Below are 16,700 nucleotides of genomic sequence, written 5' to 3'. Positions count from 1 at the left end.
TAGAATAAAAATTGAAATTAAAATAAACTTCTTGTTAGTTTTTTGTAAATCACTCCAAATTCTTTCATAAGGCTTAATTTCTTTTTAGTTTAGTTTATCACAAAATCTGTCTGGGTCATATTTCACTCCAGAACAAAAACAGATATTTAAAGCTAGGGTATACGATTTCAAAGATTGTTCATTATTAATATCCTCGTTTAGATGCTAGTTATGGTTATATAGTACAATCCTAACAATATGAATAGAAAAAAGAACGAAAAAAATCCATTCACTCTATTGGCTGTACATACAGCCGCAGAAAAGTTGACCAATGTAAGCAAAATCGTATTATTGTAATTGAAAAATAAATCTCATTCTTGTTTATATAATGAAAAATAAGTAAATTATATATTACAGTAATTAAAGTATGTATACATCATGGCAGTGTTTCTTCTATTCATTTATTGGAAATAAAGTAAAAAGTAATGATTAATGAGACTCGCCATTAAAAAAATGTCACATTGACAATGAGAATTTAAAAAAAAAAACTTAAGTCTTGAAAACAGCACACACTGTTTTTATTTTATTCATTTTTTACATTGGTTTTTTGGGATATTTTTACTTACTTTTTGAGTTTGAATTAAAAGTTTATCCACTTACATGAGTGGATGTCTTTCCTGAGGACCCAGAATTCAGAGTTATCCTCAAATCTGATCAAACAGCACTGCTTGACACTGTCCACCTGAAAAATTAATACAATACAAATAAAAATCTCAATGTTTCTTTTAAATAATACTGATTTACAAACTAAAAAGCACACCAAGTCACTACAACTTGCTCTTTCTCTCTCTCTCTCTCTCTCTCTCTCTCTCTCTCTCTCTCTCTCTCTCTCTCTCTCTCTCTCTCTGCTAGTGTCTCTTTCTCTCTTCCAGACAAACTTTGAGAAAAAAGAAACACCAAACTTACTCGCTTGACATTGCCAAGGTACAAAAGTCCATCGCTCCACCTGGCTAAAACATCCTCTCCTTCACTGACTCCCCCCATCCTGAAGAGCGCGGGAAAGAAAGATAAAAAAAAAAGATCCAGAGAGGTTAAAATGTGTTTCCACACAAGCAAACAGCAGCAGCCTAAAGGGTTAAACTCTGTGCATAGCGACAGTATACAGTACAGTAGGATAAATGATGAAGAGTCAATGCACATTGCAGTGCCACACATGATCAAAAACACTGGCTGCCATATGCAACGAACCATAATATATGCAGATGCCACAACAATGCATTGATTGCATGCAAAAATGCATGCATGCCAGATGTGCATATAATCAATGCACACAACTCATCAGAGGAGCAGACACATATGATGGCACGCGCATGCACATATCAATTAACACGCATGACAGATCATACGTGGACGGGATGTACCTGTGTTAAGTGTTCTGCTCTGCTGGGGTCACAGAGCCGGGGAGTCTGAGATGTCAGACTCGCATGAAATGCCTGATGCCCGGTGTTGTTCTCCTCCGTCTCAATCACTGTCCCGAATAATCGGCGCGTTTGGAGAGTCGCGGTGGATCAAACGCGCGTCACTCAAGCCGTCAGTGCGCAACCGTCTGTCCGTCCGTCTTTCTCTCCGTCTGTCGGGACATGTTCCCAGCCCTCCTCTGTCTCTCGGTTAATGCTATATCAAGCGTGTTTATCAGGGAAGCGGCATGAGAATCAGCCCGAGAGAGACGCCATCATAATCTCTGCCTCTCTCTCTACCTCTCCTTCGACTTGTTGTGACGCAGACATAAAACACAGGGAGATGGAGAGGGAGGGAGATCCTGAAAACACCTTCACATCTGTACGACTGACCGACATCCCACCGGATTGAAAGCCGGCACGACCACCTGCGCCCGACCCCGCAACCGCCCGGCCAATGCGCACGCACGCACCGCGGATCATTAGGGAAAGTTTGGGGATGTAATTAGTCCAGCAGAGCCGCGCCGTGGACTTTTCGGACTGGAGAAAGTTTGAAAATGCCCTTGGGTGCCGGCAAAAAAAAAAAAAAAAAAAAAAGAAAAGAAAAAAAGAAAGTGGCAACGCTGTTACGCGCAGCCTTTCTTGAAAAAGAGATTTTCATGGAAAATATTTAAACCTGCGTCATAAAAACACACACAATTTTAACCGATATGTGGGTTGAGTTGGAATACAATGATGATCAATTATAAATGAATCACTGAGGGTAAATAATCATAATACAAAATACAAGAAAGAAACGCTTTTATAGGCTACAAAATATTTATTTAAAGTTAAAAAGTAAAATTTGTAGGCTTTATGAGAAAAATCCTTTGCGTTATGCATTTTGTTAAAGAACATTGTGTATTTGTTGCAATGAATGAACATGAAGTGCAATATATAATATATTATTAATTATAAACATGCATATACTGTATATGTATGCACACTCTAAAAAATGCTGGGTTGTTTTAACCCAATTTTGGGTCAAATATGCTGTTTGTCAATATTTGACCCAAAATTGGGTTAAAACAACCCAGCATTTTTTAGAGTGGTATGTTTATATATATATATATATATATATATATATATATATATATATATATATATATAGCGCCATATAATATATATTAGTGCTGTCAAATCGCATCTAGCATAAAATTAGATGTAAAGTAGAGCTTCTTTGATTATTTATTTATTTATTACTATATTATTACAGTTGTATGCATGTTATACAGGCGGAATAACTGAGATCACTTTTGTTTTGCAATTTCATCCTTAAGACGAAATTTGTTTCATGTTGCAACACACAGCCGACTGGTAACACAAGTAAAACGAGGTAGATCAAAACAAAAAATCATGACATATCATCAAACACAACTGTCTAACACATATTGTGTGATGATGATGATGGTAGTGCAGGAATGTTCAAAATGGCCTCTGGCGTGTCTTTTGTAAAGCAGTTTTCTGAGAGTCCAGCAGGGGGCGCAAACACAAAAGATGCAAACACACTGGCTTCGTTTGTTCTTTTGTCAAATTACAGCTAACTCAAAACAGTCTGCATTTCATACCTATCACTGTAGATTCTTTCTAACTTAGTGATTCTAAATGCAAACATGAAAGAGTTTTGGGTAACAATACACCTTTTGAAGGCTATAATAAGTTGCCATGCCATTTAGAGAGCAGGCCTAAAGAGCTTGATAGTGATGAATTATTCATAACCACTGTTTTAATTAGTCCACCCCAACGAATTGAATGCATAGCTCACATTACCAATGCTTTTATTCACCATAACAACCTTTTAATAAACACAGAAATCTCCCTGAGATGCTGAAGTCTTGCATAACACACACAGCTTCAAAACAGATGGATAGTGACAAACTGAGGGTCACTTGAGCATGTACAGTCGCTTTGTTTTAGAGTGGAAAATTATGAGCTTGTTCATAAACACATCATTTAAAACCTGTTGTAATTTCCAGACATGTATTGTTAGAATAAACAAAACATGTGAGAAGTGCTTAAACGCATAAGGTAATTCTATGGTTTTTCTGAATCCCCTTGGGCTGCTAATTTATGCCATATGTGCAGCACTTTATACCTGTGATGTTTATTTGATGGTTATTTTCCACTGCACTGTTTAATGCATGCTATTTTTTTGTCCTTATTTTTGTTGTCTTCTCTTCAAGGCTCTGCCATAAAAATATTGCAAGGTCAGTGGAGTCCACAGCTGACACTCTGCTCAAGGATTAGCTTTAAATAATCACCCAGCTACGAACTGCCCAGCCATTCAAAAGCATTAATCATTTACATCAAAACTTCAACACCACTGGCCACTTAAAATTCAGGCCGTGAAACAACACCAGGCAATAAAATACAACCTTGACAACGTGTGAGGGTACACACACACAGACACACGCACTCACACGCACATGCACACACACAGCTAAATGGGACTTCTTATTGACATATTCTTCATAAATAAAGCTAATATTTATAATGTAGTTGTGTAGTTGAAACATAACATCAAAATCAAGATATTAGGTTCAAATGTGAGCATTTTTGCTATAGCAATTTTTTTCTTTTTTCTCATTTCTTTTAAAATTTTCAGTTCACTTACTCTATGTAAGTCTATGTAGTCCCTCAATTGATATGAGGTCATTAAAACATAATTGTATAATATTTAAATACAAAATGCATGTAAAAAATTACACGTTACTACATGCACTTACTATTGTAATAACAGTTAATGATGCATAATTACAAGTAACTAACCCTAAATCAAACCCTAACTACAAGTAGTTAGTCAGTACTTACTTGAGTAAATAGAACTACGTCACCTTAAAATAAAGTTTAACTGATCAATAAAAAAATACAATTATTTTATTTCAGATGAATGAGGGAAATAAAGTGGCTGGAGTAGTATAAATATTTGCAAAATAACTCTATAAAAATAAATGATATTTATACAAATTTAATATTTGTATTCGTGGATAGAGAAGTGCAACATAACATGAAATAAAATAAAGGTAATTGCAAAAATAGGATTTAAATCATATTTTGTAAATTAAAATTATTTTAGTAGCCTACAGATGAGTGAGATATATAACGTGATTGGAATAAAGCAGCAAAATAAAAAATGTGTATATAATACATATAATAAGTAGGCCTAAGTTGCAAAAAAAACAAAATAAAAAAATATAAATGATCATTTAAAAATACAATTATTTTACTTCAGATGAATAAGGGGAAAAAATGCTGGAGTAGCATAAATATTTGAAAAATAACTGCAAAAAATAAATTATATTTATAAAAAATGTAATATTTTTTATTCAAATGTTTGAAAGAAAAAAAGTGGATAGAGTAGTGCGGCATAACATGAAATAAAATAAAGGTAATTGCAAAATAAAATGTAAATTATATTTTAAAATTAAAATTATGTGACGTGACTGGAATAAAGCAGCAAAATAAAAAAAAAGTAAGTTGCAAAAAAAAAAAAAAAAAAAACACATGATCATTTAAAAAATACAATTATTTTGTTTCAGATGAATGACGGAAATAAAAGTGGCTCGAGAGGCAGCAAAGAAAATAAAAAAGAATAGCAGAAAATATTCAATATTTTAAGAATAGCAGAATAAAAATAAAATACGTTTTTATTCGACGCGTCCGGTGTGTACAACAACGACGCTGTCGTGAATGCTGCGAAGAAGCTCTGAATTTACCGGGCAACGCTTCTCCTCAGCGCGTCCAGCCAATGACCATACGCCGTTCAGCCAATGACCGCACGCGCTGGAGCCACAGCAGGAACTGCGCCCAACGCGCCGCTCGCGCGTCACCAGCGCACCGAACGCAGACCTCACCAGCTCGCAGCCTTCATCGGGCCGATAAGCGTTGACGTTGACAGGAGAGGAGAGATATGGAGGCACAGAAACTCTGAGTTCCGAGGAATCTCCACGCAGGGGCGGATGGACGTGATATCGCTCTCCTAACAGGTATTTCGGTCCGGTGAGATCATCACGCAGAGGTGTTTTAGTGCCTACGAATGTAGAGAGAGGATGTGCTGTCCTGTATGAGGGCTGTTACAAACTGTAAGTTCACGAGAGAAAAGCGAAAAGTCATTAATAAAAGCGTGCGAGACGTACTTTGACCATTGCTGACATTAAATGGCAAATTATTCTTAGATACTTCCTTGTTTGATTCAGTAAACTGGAAATAACGCAGATAAGCTTTACGCAGGGACCATAGGGACAGATGAAAGAAAGCTTTATTTTCCTGTTAGGTTTGACCTAATTCAGTCTTGTTTTGCACACTAATACATGTTTATCCCTGACTAGTGAATGGAGGCATTCAAAAGAGCAGTTAAAAATGTCATTTTATCAACTTGCACTTGTTTGAAAGACCTTAACGATTTTGTTTTTTGCTGTTTGTGTGAGTTTTGATGGTGAGCTGCGCTCTTCCATCCGTCTCTTCCTGAAAGAGATCTCTATCTAAAGCATAATATAAATACCAGTGAGGGAAAGGAGACGAGGCAAGGGAGGGACCTGAATTCAAATTTGAAGTTGTCTCTTGGCAAAGGGAAATGTAAATGATGAAAACAAATGATCTACCAGGGCGAATGACTCCCTGTTGCTGCTTGTTCCTCTCCAACTGACCTTTTTTTTTTTTTTTTTTTTTTTATTTTATTTATTTCAGGCAATGGCACAAAAGTACAAGGCAGACAAAATGTTTGTTAAGTCATACAGTGCAAAAAGAAACAAGAAACAAACAAAAAAACAACAACAAAAAACAAACAAAAAAAAAAACAACAACAAACAAAACAAATCGAATTCTACCTGAAAGGGAGTGGGAAGAAGAAAACTTATTTAATCCCACCCCAGTTCACCACTTGGTGATTAATACATTAAGCTTCATGTTTACTTTGGTCACGAATTGTTTACATAGGTTGTATCATGGTGGCGTTACCACAGTCACAATAATTTATTATAACAACATTATCAAACAGTTTAAGAAGAATAAACAATACCAACTATGGTAATGAACAATATACCAATGATGGTAATGGACAATATACCAACGATGGTAATGGACCTTAGGGTTAGGACCTCATTATTCTGTGTATTGGCCAGCGGCACCATCATGCTCCCCCGTAGTATGAGGACATCTGGAGTCGAGCTGCCCGGAGTGGGTTCGAGAGAAGTGCCTCTCATTGGGTATCGACCCCTACAGCCAGAGGTCGACGGACCTCCGGATCAGCTGTGGAAGGAGAATGAAAACAGGGATGCAGATCACACGCAGGTAAGACGGCAGTGATGTCATGATTCACTTATTATCATCGTTAATAAAGTATAATAATATAATGAGGGATCAGGAGGAGATGTCACGCCGTTGGTAGGATCTAATCAATACAGGAATATGTAAAAATGGACGGTCGGTGCTGCTGTGTCTGTCTAACCTGCAGGGAGAATGTAAAATCAATGCTTACTAAGAGGCCAATGCTTATAAATGGGGAGAAAAAGCTTGTGGTCAGTAAGCTTTTTTAAAAAGAAATCACCGTAATACTTTTATTTAGCAAGGATTTGACTAAATCAAGTTCAAATAAATGCTATTTTTAAACTTTATATCCATCAAAGAATCCTGAAAGCAACGTATCATGGTTTTCACATAAGTAGTGAAGGTAAACTGAGCAACGTTTTTCATTTTTTGAAGTTTCAATATGCCTTTCAATATGCAAAAAAACAGTAACTGAGTCGATGTCCAAAGTCATAGTATTCATAAAACTGTAGGCGAAAAGTACCCGGATGACTGAATTCTACTTACGGCGAGATTCTGAAGTGTGCATACGATGGAAATATCACTATCCCATGAGGCCACAGGAGAGAATTTGTGAATGGAGGGTGAGGCGACGCAACTGATGCCGTTGGTCACATGACAGTAATAACCATGTAGGAAGACACATCATGGCCATATTCCAGGATGACAATGTTAAGATTCATTAGGCTCAAAGTGTGTAAGAACAGTTGTCAGGGAGCATGAAGAATCATTTTCACTCATGAATTATGAATTAGTCCAGAGCTTAATGGAGTAGTTCACACTGATAATTTACTCACCCCCATGTCATCCAAGATGCCCATTTCATTCTTTCTTCAGACGAAAAGAAATGAAGGTTTTTGATGAAAACATTCCAGGATTTTTCTCCATATAATGGACTTCAATGGGAACCAAACGGTTCATGGTCCAAAAGACAGTTTCAGTCAAACTGCAAACTGGAGAATTATCAAGCGAAATGATCGCTCGTTTAATAAATAAAGTTTTATAAGCTCAAATGCTCGCCTTGCTCTGTTCTGTGTGACTCTCCTGTTCAAACTCGTTTCTCAAAATGAACGAATATTTTTTCGTGTCATTTGGTTCATTCAACGAACTAAATGAACGAGTTGACTCTGGAAAAGATTCAAAGAGGCAACCATTTGAGCTTATAAAACTTAAACTTTGTTTTTTGTTTTTTTTTAAATGAGCGATCGTTTCACTTGATAAGACCTTTATTTTCATCATCTGGGATCGCTTAAAGCCCGTTGAACAGTTTGCAATTTGCACTGAAACTGTCTTTTGGACCTTGAACCGTTTGGTTCCCATTGAAGTCCATTATATGGAGAAATATCCTGGAATGTTTTCATCAAAAATCTTTATTTCTTTTCGACTGAAGAAAGAAAGGCATGAACATCTTGGATGACATGGGGGTGATAAATTATCAGCAAAAGTTTTTTTTAAAAAGTGAACTACTCCTTTAAATTCATTGAAAGTCTTTGGGATGTTCTGGAGGAGAATTTACAGAGTGCTGGACTCTTGGATTGTCAATACAATACAAGATCTTGAGCAAAAACTGATGCACCTCTTGATGGGAACGAATACTGCGATGTTATTTCCATCAAGAGGTGTGTCCATTTTTGGTCTTGACATGAATCTTGACATTGTCATCCTGGAATATGGCCTTGATGCGTCTTCCTACATGGCTGTTTAAGAAATGAAAAGCTACACACTCCATCAGTCAGGGTTAGAAGAACTGTTGCCAAACATAATAATAGAAACAAAATAATAACTGCAATGATTATTATTAATTTTTAACCTCAGTTACAGCACATGAATACAACCAACAACAACATCATTCCTACCAAAGTGAGACAAATATTCTTCATTGGGTTTCCTTGCTCACCCTTAAAATGCGATTCTATTTATCATTCAGTACGTTTTGTCTTGTATGATTTGTCTTGTACCATATGTTTTGTCTTACTGAATGTGCATTGGTGTTTTGTGTCTTAGATCAGCTTTCAGTCGTGTATTAAACCTTGAAACAGGATACTTAGCTGAGTTGTGACCCTTTCACTTAATGTTTTCATGTGATATGTTGAATGCTTCGTTCTCATGACACATAAGGAAACTGAAGCTACAGTTGGTTGGTTCTTAGAAAAGCAGCTTTTGGTTTGACCGAAGGAGACAGAAACAAGCTGAAAATGTTCGTTTAAAGGGGATCTATTACATAATTATCTGTGGTGATGTAACAAGCCCAGGCTGAAAGTTAATAAAATTCAAATAAACTCATCTGGTGCTCTCCGATTGACCTGCTTTGTGTTTGTTTTAGCCTGAGCTGTTTTGTTTTAGTACTATAACTATTATTAAGTACTACAGCGCGGGGAGTTTCTTATCAGTCTGAGGCAAAAGCTCTTGTGCACAGCTGATTGTGACCCCACCTGATATTCTCTCATGCTCTGTTTATACACCGCCAGCTGGTTCGGGATTACACGTCAAGTAGCGTACATACATGTCAAGTGTTTCCTTAAAATCAAAGGAGCTTTCTAATTAGCCACGACCACTTATAACCACTTTATTACAGTTCAACGCAATTAAAGAGAACGCTGCTTTTGTTATTGTTTTTATCGAAGCCAGTCGCTGTAATTCTGAGTAAAAGTTTCAGTGAGCGGGATCCGTCTTGTCATCATTAAGACATTATTACACATTACATTTTTACTTGAAACGTGATGAAACTGCAAATGAAAATTTGTATGTTTTTCACTTTATCGAAAGGATGAACTATGATTAGCCTACAGTATGTGACAAACAACGGTACATTCATTAATAATTCTGTTAACACAAAACACCGTAAATAATCATACTTCGTCAGTTACAACTGTGGTGTTCAATTAAAACTTCCTGCATAATTTAATAGGAGGCCATTTACGTCCAAGTCTCGGATGTGGCACGCCCATCAAAACAAAGGGCCGATAAATAAAAAGACGAAAAATAGAGCAAAGATTAAAAAATAATTAATATAATTATTATTCATAATCATAAATTAAAAGACAACATAATTATATGAGTAAAAAAATGACACACACACACACACACTGTATGTATGCATATGTTGTCATTTAATTTATTTTATGAATAATGATTATTTTTTAATCTTTGTTCTATTTTTCTTCTTTTATTTATTTAATAAATAACAAATATAATAAACAGAATATATATAAACAAAATTATATATATATATATATATATATATATATATGTATATAAATTAAGTAAACAGTGCTTTTTATTTCATTATTATTATTAAAATGAAAACATAATTATATATGTAAATACAATAATTACATAACTATATATAATGTTAATAATAAATAAAGTACATATATAAATTGTATATAAATAAACAAGTTAAACAGTGCTTTTTATTTCATTATTTCAATAATTATCATCATCATCATCATCATTATTAAAAAACACAAGTAGCTTTCAAGCATTCTTTTCACTGCATTTAAAAGATTAATATAAAAATATATATTTATTATTTATTTAATAATAATAATTTATTGTTGATTATTTTATATATTTTTATATATTAGATAAACTAAATAATTAATCAAAGTAGAAAACAAACAGTGCTTTTTCCTTTAATATAACTGAATATATATAATTGTATTATCATAATATATTGGGACCCAATTGAGGAAATCAAGAATCTGTCATTGAAAACCCCATATTGATCAACAACCTCTAATCTGAATGCTGAGCGTGTGTCTATGGTGGTCAAGGCCCTGGTCTTTCTTGTCACAACATCCTGAGTGTTGACCAAAAATTGCAACACCAAGGTAAAACTCATTCAACACTTGGGTTCCCCGGTCTAAAAACAGAAGCCCCGCCGGCTCATACAGTTCACTGTAGTAACTTCCCTCCTGTTCAGATCACATGACCAGCTCACAGATCTTAGATAAATAATGCAAAAGTCCACTACGAATCACACTGGCTCTTTTATAGAGACTTGCTCAGATGACACAAAAGCAAGGCCAGAGTAGTCTCAACAGGATGAAACTAGATCCGGCCCTTTCTTGATTCTTTAGTGACTGTGGCAGGATGCATATGTGTAGGTCAAAATGTGTTTGCAGTCATCGCCGTGCAACTTCCTTGTGTGTGTATCTGGGTGTAACATGAAAACAGAGAGAAAGAGGCAGGGAGGGAGATACGTTGAGGCTGGAGAGCTAGCTAATTGTTTAGCTAAAAACAAACCTCATGTGACCCAGTTTGTCTACAGAGCGCTCATTATGTCCCCAGAACGGTGCGCCGTGGGCCACATGAAGCACCGTGTGTCACGCAGAAACGGCTGCGGGGAAATGCCAGCACTGCATCGACCAAACCTCTCACTAACAGTGTGGAAATGATTGACTGATTTCCATTAAGCTGCATTGTGATCGTCAGTGGCAAGTGCTCAGAGCCAGTCACGGTGTGATTTCCATTAGCAGAGAAAGAGGAAAAGTTGGTCGATGCAGTAATAGATGAGAACACAAGAAGAGGAGAGATAAAAGAGAGAGCGGAACGAGGTATTCATAAAGGAGGCAGAAACAATAGGTCTCTGTAAATGGCTCCCTTGTGATGTATTTATTTACGATGCGTTTCAGTGAGAATGCAGCCAGCAGAGACATATAGGCTAAGGTTTTTAACGTCTGGGAGGTACAGTCGCATTAGCGGTGGAGAACCAGGCATTTTTATATTTATTTTTTACATTTAACATTTTATTCATAACTCACAGGCTACTCCAAATATACAGTGATTGCTTTAATAGGGCTGTCAAACAATTAATTGCGATTAATCGCATGCAAAATAAAAGTTTGTGTTTATATAATATACTGTATGTGGGTGCACTGTGTATAGTTATATATATGAAGGGTTCAGATGCAAAAGCCTCTAAATGCCATTTAAAATTCTCTTCTTTAATGATGATTTTTGTCAAGCCTGTATATTTAAGTTCAGTGATTTCACTTAAATGGCAATGATAATTACCTATTAATTGTTATTTAAGTGAAATTACTGAACTTAAATATACAAGTTTGACAAAAATCATCATTAAAGAAGAAAATTTCAAATGGCATTTAGAGGCTTTTGCATCTGAACTCTTCATATATATATATATATATATATATAAAATACACACACACATATATATATATATATATATATATATATATAAATAATACACACGCATGCATATATTTGTATATATTTAAGAAATATATACAATATATATATATTTAAGAAATATTTTCTTAAATAAATATTGTATATATTTGTATATATTTAAGAAATATTTTCATGTATACACTATATATATATTTTATATATAAATAATATTTTTTCTTATATATTCATGCATGTGTGTGTTTTTATATGTATACAAAATAATTATACACTGTGCACCTACATATATTATATAAACACAAACTTTTATTTTGGATGCGATTAATCGCGATTAATCGTTTGACAGCCCTACTTTATAACAATTCATATTCATTTTAGTTAAATGTTTTTATAGCAAAAGTCTTTAAAGGGATAGTTCACCCCAAAATGAACTGTTTTAGGGACTCAAATACAGTATGGACAACCGTATTTTGCTGCTGTGTGAATGTGGCATGTCATCATCATGCTGGCTTGTTTGTTACTGAAAAAAATGTGTTCGTTTACAATTGCCTTCTGCTACAATTGGCCCCAATCTCCCCTACTAAGGAGCAAAGAGGATAGTAAACACAGAGCAGCTGATATTGTCTTGGGTTTTCTTGTTCACCCTCCCCTGAGGCTAACGCTTTTGAATATAGAGTTTGATGGAGAGAGTAAGAGTGTGTGTGGGGAGAGGAAGGGCAGCATGACATGACAGCATGTCCTGTTTCCTGTGTTTGTCCATAGTTATTATGCACTTCCTGCGGCCCGAGAAAAGACATGGAAACTCACAGCTGGTTTAACCTAAGGCGAAACAAAGTTTCCAAACGTACCCAAGAGTGAGTGTGGATTTCACAACATGATATAACAGCTACTGTAAAAGTGTGTGTGTTAATCCGCTGATGAGGTTAATGCCAAACCTGACTCAGAGAGGATTGGTAAATGGTATCGAAATTAAGCAGTTTTGCACCTTGTGTTGCATATAAAGAAAGACTCATAGTTAGGTTGGCGGATTTGCTTAGGCTAGCTAGGGCTGGGCGATAAAACGATGATTATCGTGAAATAATTTTTACTCAATAAAACGATATCAAGAGCTTGATAAATGTTCGATAATGTTTATTCGGGAAAAACTCATTTGAACCGCACGCCACATGGACCATTTATCCGCAGACACGTTTACTCTGATCGTCTCGCTCACGAGATCCAGTGAGATGGCGACAAAAACCCGTTTCAAAACTTGAAACAATATCCCCCATTATCACATGTCGAAAATAAGAAATAAATTTTTCTATTAAGATGTTTATTTTGTTAAGGAAAAATGTTCCACCTGAGATTTGTGAAATGTTCACCTATTCGTCATGTATTATGTTTTGACAATAACGAGTAGTTTAAAACCACAATAAACGCTCAACTTTCACTTAGAAGCTAAAATCTGCCTTTAAACTTGAAAGAAATAAAAATGTGACATTTATCGTGATAATTATCGATATCGACTGATATAAAAAAAGAATATCGTGATATCGTGATCCTCATTTCTCACAACTCGGGTTTACACGTTCCAAAATATATATATCTGTGTGTGGACACAAATTTTTGTAAGATTCGATTAATCGATTTGACACCACAAATATATACTGTGTATATATGAAGAGTTCAGATGCAAAAGCCTCTAAGTGCCATTTGAAATTTTCTTCTAAAATGATCATTTTTATCAAGCTTGTATATTTAAGTTCAGTAATTTGACTTAAATGGCAATGAAGATTACCTATTAATTGTCATTTAAGTGAAATTACTGAACTTAAATATACATGCTTGATAAAAATGGTCATTTTAGAAGAAAATTTAAAATGGCATTTAGAGGCTTTTGCATCTGAACTCTTCATATATATATAATATATATATATGAAGAGTTCAGATGCAAAAGCCTCTAAATGCCATTTGAAATTTTCTTCTTTAATGATGATTTTTATCAAACTTGTATATTTAAGTTCAGTAATTTCACTTAAATGACAATTAATAGGTAATTATTATTGCCATTTAAGGGAAATAACTGAACTTAAATATACAAGCTTGATAAAAATGATCATTCTAGAAGAAAATTTCAAATGGCACTTAGAGGCTTTTGCATCTGAACTCTTCATATATATATATATATATATATATTTTTTTTTTTTAAATGTATATATATGTTTTAACATCTACTCTTGTGTAATGGAAATCATTAATTTTATCCAACATAAAAGTCTGTTTGTGTGAGTGTGTGTGTGTGTGTGTATATATATATATATATATATATACTGTATATATATTATATATATACAGTATACACACACACACACACTCACACAAACAGACTTTTATGTTAGATAAAATTATTTGTGATTAATCGTTTCAAGCATATTTCTATGCAGATTGCTATACGTTCTGGATGGTTGCCAAGGTGTTGCTATCCAACAAATTTCAGAGCCTAGAAACACCTAGAAACTGCACAGCAACAATTAAAACTCCTAAAACCCTTATAAAACCCTTAAAATTGCATAGCAACACCCTGACAACCACACATAACACCATTAGCATTGTGGCAGAAAGCTTTGCAAGGGTTAGCATGCCCTCTTTCTTCAGAACAGAATATAAACATTTTTTTGGAATGAGATGGACCTTTCACCTTTTCAATCAAACACCTATACACAACAAATTCAGGGGGGAAGAAAAAACCTAGATTGAGAGCGATCTCAAGGGATCAGTCGAAAAGTTTCAGTTCGGCTTAGACTAATATAACTTTATGTCTGTGGTTCACCTGTGGCTCACAGCGTCATCTAAACTAAGCTGTTTCATTACATATAAACAACACTACCGGTAATAGAACAATTATATTCTAATATAAAGAAACTGGGTTGTAATCAGCGTGGTCAATGCACATCAGGGCTGCATAAAGTGTAACCAAAGCCCTTACACCTGCACAGCATGTCACCCTCTTTATGTCAATATGTGCTTTTGGCCGAGTATCCATTTTAGATAAACAGGTGTTGCCGGGTGTTTTATTAGCAGGCATTCGACATGTCACGCATTTCTTTTTAAAGAAGATCTCTTTTAAGATCAAGCGCAGATCGTTGGCTGTTTTACATACAGCAGTACACGCAAAGCTTGCCATTCTCGAAATCTGAAGCAACACAGTCGTGTGTTTTCATTTACTCCGGCTTTATTCAATGTTTCAAACTTCGCCAAACAGGTTTATCAAGCATTTGTCTACATGTTTAAAGCTTATGAGAACTATCAGTCATATTTCACACAAAGAAAAGGAAACCTATTGTTTGGATCATTAAGATTCTTTGACATTATTTGCATGACATGTTGTTTTGTTCATATTATATTATATTTCTTATTTATATTATTTTTAAAATAATTATAATAATTTCCCCCAAAACCGAAATAAGGACTTTATATTCGCATGAAGACGAGGAAGACTATTTTTGTGTTTTTCTTTCGCACTCCATAAATATAAATAATGTTTTATAATGCCAACAAAACAATAATGTCAAAATTCTTGGTCCTAAAATAGACTTAAGTTAAGGTAAATATACATTTTGATTTTGGGTTGAAATATGACCCTGAGGTTTTGTGCGATTCACCCTTGAATGAATGGAGGAAGAGAGATTTTGTGCTGCGAATCTGTAACAGGAGTGCCCTTGTGACGTGTGTGTGTGTGTGTGTGTTGAGGGGGTTGTCCTAGCGACAAGCTCAGGTGTGTTTGAACAGCTCCATAACAGAAAGAGTGAGATTGGAGCGAGGAAGACAGATTGACTAAGAATCTCACCGAATGAAATCAACACCCGTCTAAGAACAGCAGCTAGAAAAACAGATCAAATCGAACAGATGAAAAGGCCTGAAGGAAATGCAGTTTTCCGGCAAACTCTAAGGATTTCAAGGAAGTTGGCAAATTTCTGCCTGTCTGGACTCGCTGAGTTGAAGGTAGCATTTTTGCTGGTGTTGTTTTTCAATTTGCGGCACACACAACACTGAATGATTTAGAGCAAGCGGACTGTGGTAATGTATGAATGTTTGGTTTGCTTAAGGTTATGGCTTTTCTTTAAGTATCTTGTGTGCTTTGAAACAATTTAGCATTTTAATGCACAGGCAAAATAGCTGCTTTTTTGAGTAAAGATCTTAAATTTGTATTCAAAATTGAACATTGATCTTAGAAAGTTATCAATGTGTGTCAGTCTTCCGCAAAGTGTGTGGATGTCTCAGACACTTACTCATAACCTTGTCACTGGGTTTGTTTTTGGCCGTTGGCTCATGCATTTTTCATGTCGGAAAATCTCGGTCAGATGAGTTGATTAAATCAAAAGCATTCGAATACACACGTCAGTTTAAGAGCTGCATGTTGAGGCAGAAGTTTGCATGAGATTTCACTCCTACAGTAAGAGATAACATGTAAATGTTTTGCCTTAGAGCATTTAGGGTTTAAATGTCAAAACAGACAACATTGGCCATTCATGCTTACCTTGCTGTAAGAATAGAAAGTGGAGCCTTGGCTATAGCTAATAGCACAGCTGAATAACTGGGCTAATATTTAGCCATTTCGTGATGAGGTTGAGTGCATCCTGACCGCCTCAACCAATGGTGTGAGTTTGGGGTTGGACAATCTGTTTGTCCAACCAATGGGAGATGTGGGGAGTGTTCTGGAAACCTGTTGGAAAACAATTTATGTGATTGTTTAATCTCAGTAATTAGTTTAGCTATTTCCATTAT

General features: G+C 35.3%; 2 protein-coding genes across 6 annotated transcripts in view; one reads left to right on the top strand and one right to left on the bottom strand.

Moving 5' to 3' along the window:
- Positions 1 to 6,699, bottom strand: part of phf1 (PHD finger protein 1) — a 21,949-nt gene extending 15,250 nt beyond the window's left edge. For 2 of the 3 annotated variants that reach the window (XM_089117998.1, XM_089117999.1), the window contains exons 1-3: positions 6,572 to 6,699; positions 946 to 1,024; positions 640 to 721 (exon numbers count right to left, since the gene is read on the bottom strand). In XM_089117998.1, the coding sequence (XP_088974124.1) occupies positions 640 to 721; positions 946 to 1,024; positions 6,572 to 6,576 (166 nt within the window). In that variant the 5' untranslated portion in view covers positions 6,577 to 6,699. Of the gene's footprint in view, positions 1 to 639; positions 722 to 945; positions 1,025 to 1,400; positions 1,983 to 6,571 lie in introns of those variants that run through there. The other variant, XM_039684816.2, reaches the window with a different exon arrangement.
- Positions 6,606 to 16,700, top strand: part of rgl2 (ral guanine nucleotide dissociation stimulator-like 2) — a 26,252-nt gene continuing 16,157 nt past the window's right edge. For 2 of the 3 annotated variants that reach the window (XM_039684812.2, XM_039684810.2), the window contains exon 1: positions 6,606 to 6,764. In XM_039684812.2, coding sequence (XP_039540746.2) covers positions 6,606 to 6,764 — 159 coding nt within the window. Of the gene's footprint in view, positions 6,765 to 15,395; positions 15,918 to 16,700 lie in introns of those variants that run through there. The other variant, XM_039684813.2, reaches the window with a different exon arrangement.

This window comes from Pimephales promelas, chromosome 12 (genome assembly GCF_988280905.1).
Source record: "Pimephales promelas chromosome 12, fPimPro1.hap1.1, whole genome shotgun sequence".
Lineage (NCBI taxonomy): Eukaryota > Metazoa > Chordata > Actinopteri > Cypriniformes > Leuciscidae > Pimephales > Pimephales promelas.
This window is presented reverse-complemented; position numbering and strand designations above follow the sequence as displayed.